The following is a 13,457-nucleotide window of genomic DNA, read 5'->3' as shown; positions in this document are numbered from 1 at the left end:
CAGAGGAGGGTTAGGCTGGAGATCAGGAACAATTTCTTTGCTGCAAGAGTGGTCAGGGATTGGAACAGGCTGCCCAGGGAGGTGGTGGAGTCCCCATCCCTGGAGGTGTTCAAGAAACCTGTGGCCATGGCACTTGGGGACATGGTTTGCTGGCCATGGTGGTGTTGGGTTGAGGGCTGGACTGGATGATCTCAGAGAGCTTTTCCAACCCAAACAATTCTATGATTTCATTGCCACCCAGCAGAATCAAACAGTTAGAGTCAGCCTGTGTTTGGTTGCCTAAAACTCCACTTAGTGTGCAACTGCCTTGTTGCAAAACCATCTGAATGATTCAGCAGAGGCACCTGAACTGAGGCACCTGCTTGGAGCTGGCAGCACAAAGGAGATGTCTCTCTATTTACAGGAGAATGGCTTTGACCAGAATAACAAAAAAAAAAAAAAAAAAAAAAAAAAAACCAGTTTTTATGCACAAAGACACAGACTCCACTTCAATGACTGCAGTACAATGGAAAGCTCCATGAGACTTCTATCAACACATACTTCAGAGTGGTGTTTCCACAAACCCTCTTTGTACACAGCCATGAACTCCCATCTGTGACAGCCCCCAAGAACAACATTGATTTTAACCTGGCAATACTCACAGCTCCCATTACATAATGTTCTCCTACCTACCGAGGTGTCCAAGAAGCATGGATATTCCTGCTCCAGCCAGGAAAGGAGACCAGCTAAAGCTCACCCAGCTCCAATTGTATGCCTCCATTGTATGACCTTCCCAGGGAAACCAGGCCCAGCTGCACCTTGTTCTTAGGTGTTTGCTTCCACTGTCAATTAGATATGGATCTCCTCAAGCCTTCCCAGCCCATTCCATGGTTTTCTCCCCACTTTGCAAGATAAGAGCAGCTGGGCAACAAAGCTGGACAAAGGTCTGGAGAACAGGTCTTATGAGGAGCAGCTGAGGGAGCTGAGGTTGGTTGGTCTGGAGAAGACAAGGTTGAGGGGAGACCTCATTGCTCTCCAGGACTCCCTGAAAGGAGGTTGGAGTGAAGTGGGGGTTGGTCTCTTCTCCCTAGGATCAGGTGATGGCATGAGGGGAAATGGCCTGAAACGGTGCCAGGAGAGGGTTGGGTTGGAGATTGGGAAAAATTTCTTTGCTGCAAGAGTGGTCAGGGATTGGTGAAGTCCCCATCCCTGGAGGTGTTCAAGAAACCTGTGGCCATGGCACTTTGGGACATGGTTTAATGGCCATGGTGGGGTAGGGTTGATGGTTGGACTGGATGGTCTTAGAGGTCTTTTCCAACAGAAACTATTCTATGATTCTACAATCCTAGCAGACAACCAACTCCTCAAATTTACTGATTTCACAAGCCCCTCATGAAATCCATTCCCCTCCTTTTCTACCCATTCTAATGCTAAAATGGTTTTATTCATCCCCACATTATTTTTTTTTTTTCATTCACTTTAGGCCTCTGGACAATTGTCTAACCTCATCAGCTGACTCACCTCATCATTTCTGCAGCAGCTTTTAGTTTTGAAGACTGCTCAACCTCACTACTCTCATAGCCTTCTAACACCCCATTTTCATACCTCCTCACAGGTCATATTTAAATAGCAGACTGCTAAGTAAGGTTTGCTCACTCCCACTGCTCTTCCCTGGGCTCCTTCCAGCAGCTCTATGTATATTTTGTAGCCCAGTGCCAGGATGGACACAATATCTGCCAAAAGAGGATTACTTGACAGACCTCACTGGCTACAACCCTAACTTTATATTTAGGTGAATGATCCAGCAGAGACAACAACCTACAGCTCACTACAACAGCCAAGTCCATTAAAACATCTCCCTGCTCAGTGGTTCTCCACTCATTGCTTCTGGAAGGACTCCACTACAGGTGTAGGGGACACTGCTTGCTTTGCTGAGAAGCACTGTGGTCTTTTCAAACCTCCTCCTCTGGTTTATGCAGACCTTTGGTCACTGTCCTTCTCCCCAGCATGGTACAGCCTCAGGGTACAAGCAGAATACTGAGATTCTTCATCCCAGCATTCAGCTGTTGACTAAGAACCTACATGGTAAGACACCTCTGTGGCTCCCCTGCAATCTCCCCAGTGCAACCTCTTCCATGGTCACACAGAAGCACTGGTAACTGTCCCTCACATCCACTTCCCCAGCAGTTTTGCTCCCTGCACACAGCAGTTCCACCCAGGCTACAGTTCCCTCTGTTCCTAACAAGAACACAGAATCACAGAATGGAAAGGATTGGAAGGGATCTCTGGAGATCACCCCGTCAAGCCCCCCTACCATAGCAGGATCATCTGGGCAGGCTACACAGGAACACATCCACATGAGTTTTGAAAGTCTGCAGAGAAGAAGACTCCACAACCTCTCTGGGCAGCCTGCTCCAATGCTTCAGCACCCTCACAACAAAGAAGTTTCTCCCCATGTTGAGGTGGAACTTCCTGTGTCCCAGCTTGTACCCCTTGTTCCTTGTCCTAGTACTGGGCACCACCAAGAAGAGCCTGGCACCTTCATCTTCACACCCACCCCTCAGATATTTATAGATGTTGATCAGATCCCCTCTCAGCCTTCACTTCTCCAGACTAAACAGCCCCAAGTCTCTCAGTCTTTCTTCATAGCAGAGATGTTCAAGTCCCTTCATCATCCTCACAGCTCTGCTTTGGACTTTCTCCAGCAGATCCCTGTCTCTCTTCAACTGGGGAACCCAAAACTGGACACAGTATTCCAGGATTGGTCTCAGCAGGGCAGAGTAGAGGGGAAGAAGAACATCCCTAGACCTGCTGGACACTTGAGGCAAACAAACACAATGTCAGACCATCAGGACACCATGCAAGGTATCTTTTTTACTATTGCTACCCCACATCAACAAGGCTTCTTATCCTGCAGAGTGGGAAAAAAAACCCAAACCAAAAAGCCTAACTGATGTGACACATTAGATTGTTGACAAGCCCATACCAAGTAATGTAATTTTCTCCTGGGTGTTTCCAAACAATTGAATTAGTTTTCCAGTAGTTTTCCAGAACATGAAGTTGACAGATTGGCCTTGCTTCATCTTCCTCCCTTTCAGAGCATTTCATTTTATTGAAGACCTTGGTTTCACTAAAGCCCTGTCCATACTCCAGTGCTCTTCAGACCATCTACACCACTGATTGCTCAGCAGTTGTTACAGAGAAGGGGGCAGGGAGCCAATCTTACAAATGCTGACGTGAGGAACTTTGGATTGAGCCAAGACTTACCAATCTTCTGATGAAAGATCTTGTCAAAGGTTAATTCACCCCTTTCCTCAAGGTATTTCTGCATAACACTGCGGATACTGAAAGGAAAAAAAAAAAGAAGAAGAAGAAGAAGAAAAAAAAAGAAGAGTTAACTTCAAAGTGATGATTTTTAACCAGACCTTGAGCATGCTTTAAAGAAAAGGAGCATTAAAATGAAACATCAGTGTAAAACTCATGCCAAATGAGATGCCACTGCCCACCTCCTGCCTCACCTCACAGCTTGATGCTCCATCTAAGGACCACTAAGGTCACCTGGCCCAGAGTCAGGTCATAAACAAAGAGAGGCTCTTGAATTCAGAATTCAGCTCTGCAAATCAAAGTTCAGTCATGGAATCCTAGAATGGTTTGGGTTGGAAAGCACCTTCAAGATCACCTAGTTCCAATCCCCCTGCCATGGGCAGGGGACATCTCCCACTAGACCAGGTTGCTCGAGGCCCCATCTAACCTGACCTTGAACATCTCCAGGCTTGGAGCCTCCACAACTCTCTAGGCAACCTGTTTCAGTGCCCTCATGGGGAAGAATTTCCTCCTAATGTCCAACCTAAACCCAGCTTCTTCCAGTTTGAAGCCATCACCCCTCATCCTATGAGTACATGCCTTTGGAAAAAGTCCCTCTCTAACCTCCACCTACAAATCACAGAGTCATTAAGGTTGGAAAAGGCCATTAAGATCAGCAAGTCCAACCTTCTACCCAACACCTCCATGACCAGCAGACCACGTTCTGAAAGTGCCACATCTACTCATTTTTTAACACCTGCAGGGATCCCTTCCCAGACACCACCTTGCCAGCCTGTATTTAGCCTTGCAGTCTCAATACTCTGACTTTTAAGGACTTTTTCTTTTTAAAGGGCTCTTGGAGTTTGAGGTACACAAGAAAAATCACTGCTCCCCCCTGTAAATATCAACAGGATCCAGTGCAGAACACCAGTACTCAGCATAGCAGAGGCACAGCTCTTCAAGCTTAACATCTCAATAGCCTTCACTGCACAGCATGATGCTGCTAGAACTCCTCTGAAGAACCTCAACTTCTCAAATAAGGTTTGAAAAGGGCACAGTTGAGCATTAACTGGAAGAAGAAGCCATCAGTGATTGTGCAGCATCCCCTACACAAAAGCAGGAGCACACCAGTTTAAGGGTGAGCTCCCAGGCCTTCCCTGGGATTGCCCAGTTGGGGTTTGATCCCAGCTGGAGATCAATAGAAGATTTTGTGTTAGATTTTGTGGGCAGAATTGGGCTGCCAGATGGAGCTGGAGCACCAAAGGCTAGGTGTCCTTCCTCAAAACCAGAGGGTGCAGGCAGGAGTACAAGGAGGGGAGAATCAGGTGGAGGAGCCCTGAACTGACCCTGATATAGTCACAGCACTTCCCAGGGGACATTCTGGTCATTGCCTTTTTTTTTTTCTTGAATGAGGATTTTTTTTTATTATTCTTGAATGAGGATTTAGCTTGCTCTGTGTAAAATCAATGTACAAGTCAATCAAAGCTACATCAGGGCTGTTAAGGCTGCCACCACCACCTATGACTGAGGAAATGAGCCAACATAAGCTCCATTAGATCCCTCATTTGGCTGCCATGCACTTAACATCTACTCTGCCTAATTTATAATCTCACAATCACTTATTTAAAGCCCATTAACTCAGATTTCCTTTATTTGACAAGTAAGCTCAATCATCACTTCAATATTATGCCCATAAAATTTTCATATGGGCAACAATACAAGTCCATAAATCTCCAATTCAGTGGAGCCCAGCAGTCCAGGGTAAAACAACTGCATTGTCACAGGATTAAGGCAAAATTCCACCAGACAGTTTCTGTTTCCAAGTTTAAATTTGTTTTTTTGGTTTTTTTTTTTTTGGGTTTTTTTTTTTTTTTTTTTTTTTTTTTTTTTTTTTTTTCCCCTAGGCATTTTTTTATCTTTATCAAAATAACCACAAATACTCTGCACAAAGCACTCAGGACCTAAACACCACTCACTTTTTTGGCAGGACTAAGACTGAGCACCTAATCCTTGTAAAAAGCAGACTCTGAAATACTTCATGTCAAGAACAAAACTGAACAGGACAGTTCTCATGAGGAGATAGGAACATCTTCTGGAGAATCAGAGAATTGTTTGGGTTGGAAAAGACTTCTGAAATCATCCAGTCCAACCATCAACCCAACACCACCATGGCCATTAAACCATGTCCCCAAGTGCCATGGCCACACATTTCTTGAACACCTTCAGGGACAATGACTTCCTGGACATCCTGTTCCAATGCCTGACCAGAAGAAAAACTCAGTTTCTGTGGTTATTTCTCACCCATTTTTAATCTAAAGCCTCTTCGTTAACATTTATTTGTGTGATTCTGAGTCAGTGTGAGCAGCAAAGCCCTGCCCAAAAACACTGCAGACCCCCCCAGACAGTCCTGCAAAGGGCTGAGACTATCCTCTCCCAGGATCCATCACCAGAGCTTCTGACAACCCTCACAAATATTAACAAACATCTCTTCCCTTGCCTTTGGGAGAGGAAAGAATTTGCGCTGCTCCTCAAACGAGGACCTGAGGCATGCAGCCTGAATGACTTGACCAGAATAAAGTCTGTAACAACAGCCAAGAAATTAACACAAAAGCCCTCAGCCCCAATCAGAAAACAATTCTCTGAAGAGTTTTGATGTACATCTCGAAGCCCCATGTGGAACACAAACCTATGATGATCCAGAGCAAGAACTCCAGAGGTCAACCATCACACCACGTTAAACAAGGGGAGCCAAACCTTGTTAATCAGGTTTGAGATTCTGAATTACTCAGTGCTGAACTTGCCAGTCTTCATTTGTTCTTTATAGATTAGGTCTGCTCTCTGGGTGGTTTAGCAATCCAAACTAAACACCAATTTCAGATGAAGAGGAAGCAGTAAAGAGAGGTTGCACCTAGGTCAGGGCAACCCTAGATATCAATCCAGGCTGGGGGATGATCAGATAGAGAGCAGCCCTACAGAATGCTGCTGGATGAGAAGATGGACATGAGCCAGCAATGTGCACTTGCAGCCCAGAAGGTCCAGAGGAGGGCCACAAAAATGATTAGGGGGCTGGAACACCTCTGCTATGAGGACAGGCTGAGGGAGCTGGGGTTGTTCAGCCTGGAGAAGAGAAGCCTCCAGGGAGACCTTACAGTGGCCTTGCAGTACCTGAAGTACCTGGGCTACAAGAAAACTGAAGAGGGACTGTTTACAAAGGCTTATAGGGATAGGACAAGGGGCAATGGTTTGAAGTTAGAGAATAATAAGTTTAGGTTGGATGTTAGGAACAAGTTCTTTACCATGAGGGCGGTGCAACACTGGAACAGGTTGGCCAGGGAGGTATTTGAGGCCCCAACAGGGCTCTGGGCAACCTGTTCTAGGGGAGGATGTCCCTTCTGACTGCAGGGCAGTAGGACTAGATGACCTTTGGAGGTCCCTGCCAACCCAAACCATTCTATGATCACACTCTGCACCCAGGAAAAGCAAGGTGGTCAGGTAAAATTTAGCTTAAGAGGCTTTAAATGGTGATGGTAAAACTTGATTCTTGTCTAAAATCCATAAAATGTCAGTACATCAATGGCAGAATACCTCCAGTTGCACTGACACCATCATGTACTGGTGTGACTGGGCAGCAGAAGTCATAAAGCTTCCCAGGGAGCAGAGCAGACAGCCATGGGCAGGACCAGGGGGTGGCCAAAGGCAGCTTCCAGCCCAGAAGGGGTTAAAAGAGCCTTGCAGCTCTGCCCACCCATGGGCTCCTTCCTGCACAGATTCAAGATTCACACATTGCCTTGGGTTGGAAGGGACCCTCAAAGGTCATCTTGTCCAACCCCCCCTGGCAGTGAGCAGGGACACCTCCAACAAGCCCAGGGATATGTCGAGTCTGATCTTGAATGTCTCCAGGGATGGGGCCTCAACCACATCCTTGGCAACTTTCCACATCACTCCTTTCCCAACCAGACCTTCCCCTTGCCTCTCCATGCTGACAGAAGGACCACTTAAAAACCAAGCATGGTGTCCATCAGCAAAGACCACAAACTTTCCTCTTCTCAGCCTCCAAGCTTGACCCAAGCCCATCAGGAGCGCCCTTCACAGCACTTGCCCTCGGAGCTCTCATGGGCAACGTCCCGTTCCCACCACCCACCAGACCATTAGTAACAGAATAAGCCTTTTTAATCACAATAATGACATCAAGAAAAGCTTTCTGCTGCTCAAACAAGTGCCTGGTGAGAAATTACATAAACAGATCTCAGTCTAGACAAGGGGAGAAGATAATGAAAAAATTTAACGTGTGACTGAAGTGTCCAGGAAAACACTGCCATTGTGTAAGGGACAAAGCTCTGCTCCCTCACATGGAGGCACTTCTGCTCTGATGGGCAGCATGGCAAAGGAACAAAACCTTTCAATCTGAGCAGAGCTGTCAAATGATCACAGGCTAGGGGGAGTCCAGCCTGCATTCCAGCTTCTGAACAACAGCCTTTCACCCCTTCCGAAGCATTGCTCCTTAGCCAGTGGAATGAAGAGGAATAAAGGAATGGATTAGGACTACCCAGAAGAATCAACTCCTGCTTCTCACGTGGAATTGAAAGGTAGAAACCCCACTGAGCTCAGAACAAACAATGCAGAGTCCCTTTACCCTTCAGAAGGATGGAAACATTTGAAATGGAGCTGAGCACATCCCACAGACAGGAAGGTTCCCTCTCTACTGAATCATTTGTTTCCCCACATGTAAACAATCACAGACTGGTTTAGGTTGGAAGAAACCCTGAAGACCATCTAGTTCCAACCCCCTGCCACGGGCAGGGACACCTCCCACTAGAACAGGTTGTTCAAGGCATCATCCAGCCTGGTCTGGAACACCTCCAGGGAGGGGAGCCTCAACTAACTCCCTAGGCAACCTGTTCCAGAGTCTCACCACCCTCACTGAAAAGAATTTCTTCCTAATCTCCAGTCTAAATCTCTTCTATTCCAGCTCAAAGCCATTGCTTCTCATCCTGTCACTCGCAGCCCTTGTCAAAAGTCCCTCCCCAGCTCTCCTGTAACCCCCTTCAGGTACTGGAAAGCTGCTCTAGGTCTCCCCAGAGTCTTTTCTTCTCCAGGCTGAACAGCCCCAGCTCTCTCAGCCTGTCCCCACAGCGGAGGTTCTCCAGCACTCTGATCGTCTTTGTGGCTTCATCTGGACCCACTCCAAAAGTTTTGTGTCCTCCTTGTGTTGGAGGCCCCAGAACTGGATGCAGTGCTCCAAGTGGGGTCTCACCAGAGCAGAGAAGCAGAATCACCTCCTTTGTCCTGCTGCTCACACTGCTTCTGCTGAGCCCAGCACACAGCTGCCTTCTGGGCTGCCACCATCCACTCTCAGCTGATGGGGAGTTTTTCATCAACCAATACCCCCAAGTCCTTCTCCTCAAGACTGCTCTCAAGCCACTCCTCACCCAGCCTGGATTTGTACAATCTGGGCTGCAAAGCTGCATTTCACAGCAAAACTACTGCACAGCCAACCACAGGCAGAGGTGCTCCCAGCACAGACAACGTGGCGAGGCCAGAAGTGGACTCTTGGTACAAGTTCATCTCGGTTCACAGCGTGGAGCTTACCTGAACAGCAATGCTCCAAACAAGCAGAAGCAAAAGCTGCCTAAAAACGAACCCCTGGGAGACTTCAGAAACAAAAACACACCCAACTGTCCTGGCAGCTGAACCTTTTAGCCATCTATTTCTTGTTTCTGACAGGAGGAAAATAGCAAGCAACAAAACACCAGAAATGCTGCTTGCTGTCCACACACAAGTCAAGTAAGTAATAAAAATATTTTGGGGGGGGAAAAAAGTCAGGCTTAAAATACTTTGAGGAATGCAGTTTGGACTCTGTCTGGACACCTTTGCACTGGTTTAACTGGGACTGGAGCATCTCTGTGAGGAGGAAAGGATGAGAGACCTGGGGTTGTTGAACCTGGAGAAGAGCAACCCCAAGAGGGGATCTGATCAATGTTCAGCAAGAGCTAAAGGACCTCTGGTGGGCTAGAGGATGGGGACAAACTCTTGTCAGTGGTGCCTAGAGGTAGGACAAGGGGCAATGGGCACAAACTGGAACCCAGGAGGTTCCATCTAAACAGAAGGAGAAATTTCTTTGGGGTGAGTGTGCTGGAGCCCTGGAGCAGGCTGCCCAGAGAGCTTGTGGAGTCTCCTTCTCTGGAGAGCTTCCAAACCCCCCTAGCCATTGTGATCCTGGGCAAGCTGCTGTGGGTGCCCCTGGTTTAGCAGGGGCATTGGACTGGATGATCTCCAGAGGTCTCTTCCATGATGGGATCCTGTGGAATTGAAGTGAGTACCTGGCAACACAGTGCAGTCCTTTGCCTTGTGACCAGGGGCACAGCAGCACCTGTGCCAAGCTCAGCCAGGGAGATCTACCAGGTGGTGACACTGTGAAGAAGTTCTGGGAGAGTTCTACTGCAGGTAAAGCAAGGGTCCTGATCCCTGGCACTGCAATGGCACCACCCATTGCTGATGCAGAGGGGTGTGGGCAGCAGGGTGCTGCAGCACAGTTGTGGGTGCTGAGCAGGCTTACCTCTTGCAGCCCCACAGGAGAAAGAGCAGAACAGAAACACCAAGCCCCTGAAGCAGCTCAGAACATGCTGCCTGGCCAAAAGCAAGCAGAAAGATGACTATCTGTATCTTCATCAAACTATGGACTTGGTGAACAGCACAGGTCACCCTAACCTGGTCAGCTCCTCCACCTCCCCAGGAGAGGACTTTATTCCAAGCATGAAGTGAAGAACCTGCTCAGAGGAGCTTTAAGCTGCATCTTGAAGCTCTGGTTCCTACAGCCAGCATCCTGGTCCCTCAGACTTGAGCAAAGGAATCCACTGCAAAGCAGCCTTCAAGGTTAAAATGCATTCTGTAATTAAAATCTGTCACTGTCTAGGAGCTCACATGGTGGCAGGCAGGCTGACAGGATGCAGACAGTCACAGTGCCAAGGTCAGGACAGGTGGAAAATGCCTGCTTGGAAACACATCTTCTGGAAAACTAAGAAGCAAACACCTTATGTTCTTTTTAACACAGTAAGGGGTGTGCATGGCAAGAGCACTGCTCATCCACAAGCCTTCCTCTCAGCAGAGCTGCACCATAAGCAGCAAACCAGAAGGTTCCCTAGGGAAGGAGCTCACTCCAAAGCCAGGATCTGTCCCTTGTTGCAGGGGAATTATAGAATCCCAGCATGGTGAGGATTGGAAGGGACCTCTGGAGATCATCCAGTCCAACCCCCCTGCTCAAGCAGGGTCACCCACAGCAGCTTGCCCAGGATCACAACATCCACATGGGTTTGGAAGCTCTCCAGAGAAGAAGATTCCACAGCCTCTTTGGGAAGCCTGCTCCAGGGCTCCAGCACCCTCACAGTAAAGAAGTTACTCCCTATGTTGAGGTGGAACCTTCTGGGTTCCAGTTTGTGCCCACTGCCCCTTGTTCTGTCACTAGGTACCACCAAAGAGACTGTCACCTTCATCTTGATAGCCACCCCTCAGATATTTATAGACATGAACAAGATTCCCTCTCAGCCTTCTCTTCTCCTGACAAAGCAGCCCCAGGTCTCTCAGTCTTTCTTCATAGCAGAGATGCTCCAGTCCCTTCATCACCCTCTCAGCTCTCCTTTGCACTCTCTCCATCAAATCCCTGCCTCTCTTGAACTGGGGAGCCCAAAACTGGACACAGTATTCCAGGGCCAAGCAGAGTCAGGGGAGAACCTCCCTGGCCAACCCCAGTGCTGACAGAAACAGCAACTCCTGCTCTTCCCCAGCCATAACACATCAGTGATGTTCTGTGACTCCACAGCTAAGCCTGTAAACTTCTGCTAGGTGTCTGCATCTGCAACCACACAGCCATCAGATGGCCACCAGAGCCTGAGGAACAATCCATCAGGCAGCCAGAAGGACGGCCACAGCAGACATGGAACTACACAGAAAGCAGGAGTTACGGAGGAGACTAAAATAAAGAGCATTCATTTTGACATTCCCTAAAAGTTCTGCTCTTCATTTCCAAGCTGTGTGGATTTTGGTGGCACTGAATGATGCAGGAGCTCTTTTGAAAGCATCTTAAACCTAGAAATGAGAAGGGGAAGGAAAGATGTGATGGGATGCATGATAAACATACTCTTATGACTGGAACTGGATCAAGAAGCCTTCTTACCACTGTATCTTAAAGGAGTTTGTAATCATTTACCTTAAAAGCACCTGATTCCTTCTGACCAGTGGATCAGAGTGCAGCTTTGTGAGCTATTATCTGTTGTAGAGGTGCACCCCACAGCTTGAAAAATCGGTGTTGGGCTGTAAAGAATCAGATCTGCATCAAGGGTGGGCTCAAGTTACACTCACCAACAGATTCACCTAACAAGATAAACAGAAAGAAAAAAGAAGGGACTGGAGAACAGGTCTGGGGAGGAGCAGCTGAGGAAACTGGGGTTGCTCAGCCTGGAGAAAAGGAGGCTGAGGGGAGATCTCATTGCTCCCTACAACTCCCTGGAAGAAGGTTGGAGTGAGGTGGGGATTGGTCTCTTCTCCCTAGTATCAGGTGATAGAAAGGGAGGATATGGCCTGAAACTGTGCCAGGGGAGGGTCAGGTTGGAGATGAGGAAAAATTTCTTTGCTGTAAGAGTGGTCAGGCATTGGAACAGGCTGCCCAGGGAGGTGGTGGAGTCACCAGGGTTGGAAGGGACCACAAGGCTCAGCCAGTTCCAACCCCCCTGCCATGGGCAGGGACACCTCACACTACATCAGGCTGGCCAGAGCCTCATCCAGCCTGGCTGCAAACACCTCCAGGGATGGGGCCTCAACCATCTCCTTGGACAACCCATTCCAGGCTCTCACCACTCTCATGGGGAAGAACTTCTTCCTCACTTCTTCCTCACTATCCCTGAAGGTGCTCAAGAAACCTGTGGCCATGGCACTTTGGGACATGGTTTGATGGCCATGGTGGTGTTGGCTTGATATCTGGACTGGATAATCTCAGAGAGCTTTTTCAAGCCAAACAATTCTATGAAAGAAAGCAAGTCACAGAGCAGGAGACAACAGGGAGAAGGAAAGAAACACCTCACGATAGAGAGCAAATCTGTGAGTGATTACTAATGGTGCTATTATTGCCTTGTAATCTGTTGATGACTGGCATGGAGCACCTCTCCAAATGAACACCCAGCTCCCCCTGAATGAAACTGTAAACTGCAGTGAGTCACTGGAGCACAGCCCCAGGGCAGCTCAGCACTCCACTTCAGGGGTGAAAGCAAAGGGCAGGCACTTGATGGAAGCAATAAAAAAGAATTAGCTTCCCTCTTGTATCAGAGCTAAAAAAATGGTGAACACCTCACAAAGCACTCAATCCATTTCATTTTGTTTTCTCTCAGCCTTGTGCCCAGTTCAGAGGTCAAGAGAAGTTAAAACTTCTTCAAATGATTTTGTTCCCAGATGCTGTAGAAGACATTTCACACCTTGCAGCTTCTTTTCAGATAATTTGTGGGGCAAAGGAACCACCCAGAACCTACAGCCACAAAGGACCAGGACACCATCTCATCTGATACCTCTCTCTAAGACTTGTAAAATTCTGGCATTCAAGAGGAAACAAATCATTAGAAGCCTGGGAAAACACATTTTTTGGACAATAGTAAATTAATATGGAAAAAAATATTCCTCTTATTCTGTGATTTTTGAGCATCCTATAGTATTACAAGACAGCAACACAACATCCAACTGACTACGTCATGCAAAGAAAAATAGAAGTGGTGCATTAAGTGGTTGCTCAAATCAGCAAGAGTGTGGCCAGCAGGACCAGGGCAGGGATCATCCCCCTGCACTGGGCACTGGTGAGACCACTCCTCAAATCCTGGGTTCAGTTTTGGGCCTCTCAGTCCAAGAAGGACATTGAGGTGCTGGAGTGGATCCAGAGGGCAATGAACTGGTGAAGGGTCTGGAGAACAGGGCTGGTGAAGATCAGCTGAGGGACCTGGAGTTGGTCAGCCTGGAGAAGAGGAGGCTGAGGGGAGAGTTTCTGGGTCTCTAAAACTCCCTGAAAGGAGGCTGGAGCCAGGTGGGGGTCAGTCTCTTCTCCCAGAGAACAAGAGATAGGACAAGATAAAATGGCTTCAGGTTGCTCCACGGGACGTTTAGGTTGGACATGAGGAACAATTTCTTCCCCTTAAGAGTTT

At 47.8% G+C, this 13,457-nt stretch overlaps 1 protein-coding gene across 1 annotated transcript in view; it reads right to left on the bottom strand.

Moving 5' to 3' along the window:
* Window positions 1-13,457, bottom strand: part of GRK3 (G protein-coupled receptor kinase 3) — a 92,244-nt gene that overhangs the window by 63,639 nt on the left and 15,148 nt on the right. The window contains exon 2 of the mRNA XM_054392657.1: window positions 3,247-3,323. Within this exon, the coding sequence (XP_054248632.1) occupies window positions 3,247-3,323 (77 nt within the window). The remainder of the gene's footprint in view (window positions 1-3,246; window positions 3,324-13,457) is intronic.

This window comes from Indicator indicator, chromosome 26 (genome assembly GCF_027791375.1).
Source record: "Indicator indicator isolate 239-I01 chromosome 26, UM_Iind_1.1, whole genome shotgun sequence".
Taxonomy (NCBI): Eukaryota; Metazoa; Chordata; class Aves; order Piciformes; family Indicatoridae; genus Indicator; species Indicator indicator.
Note: the sequence above shows the minus strand (reverse complement) of the source record. Positions and strands in the feature narration are given on the sequence as shown.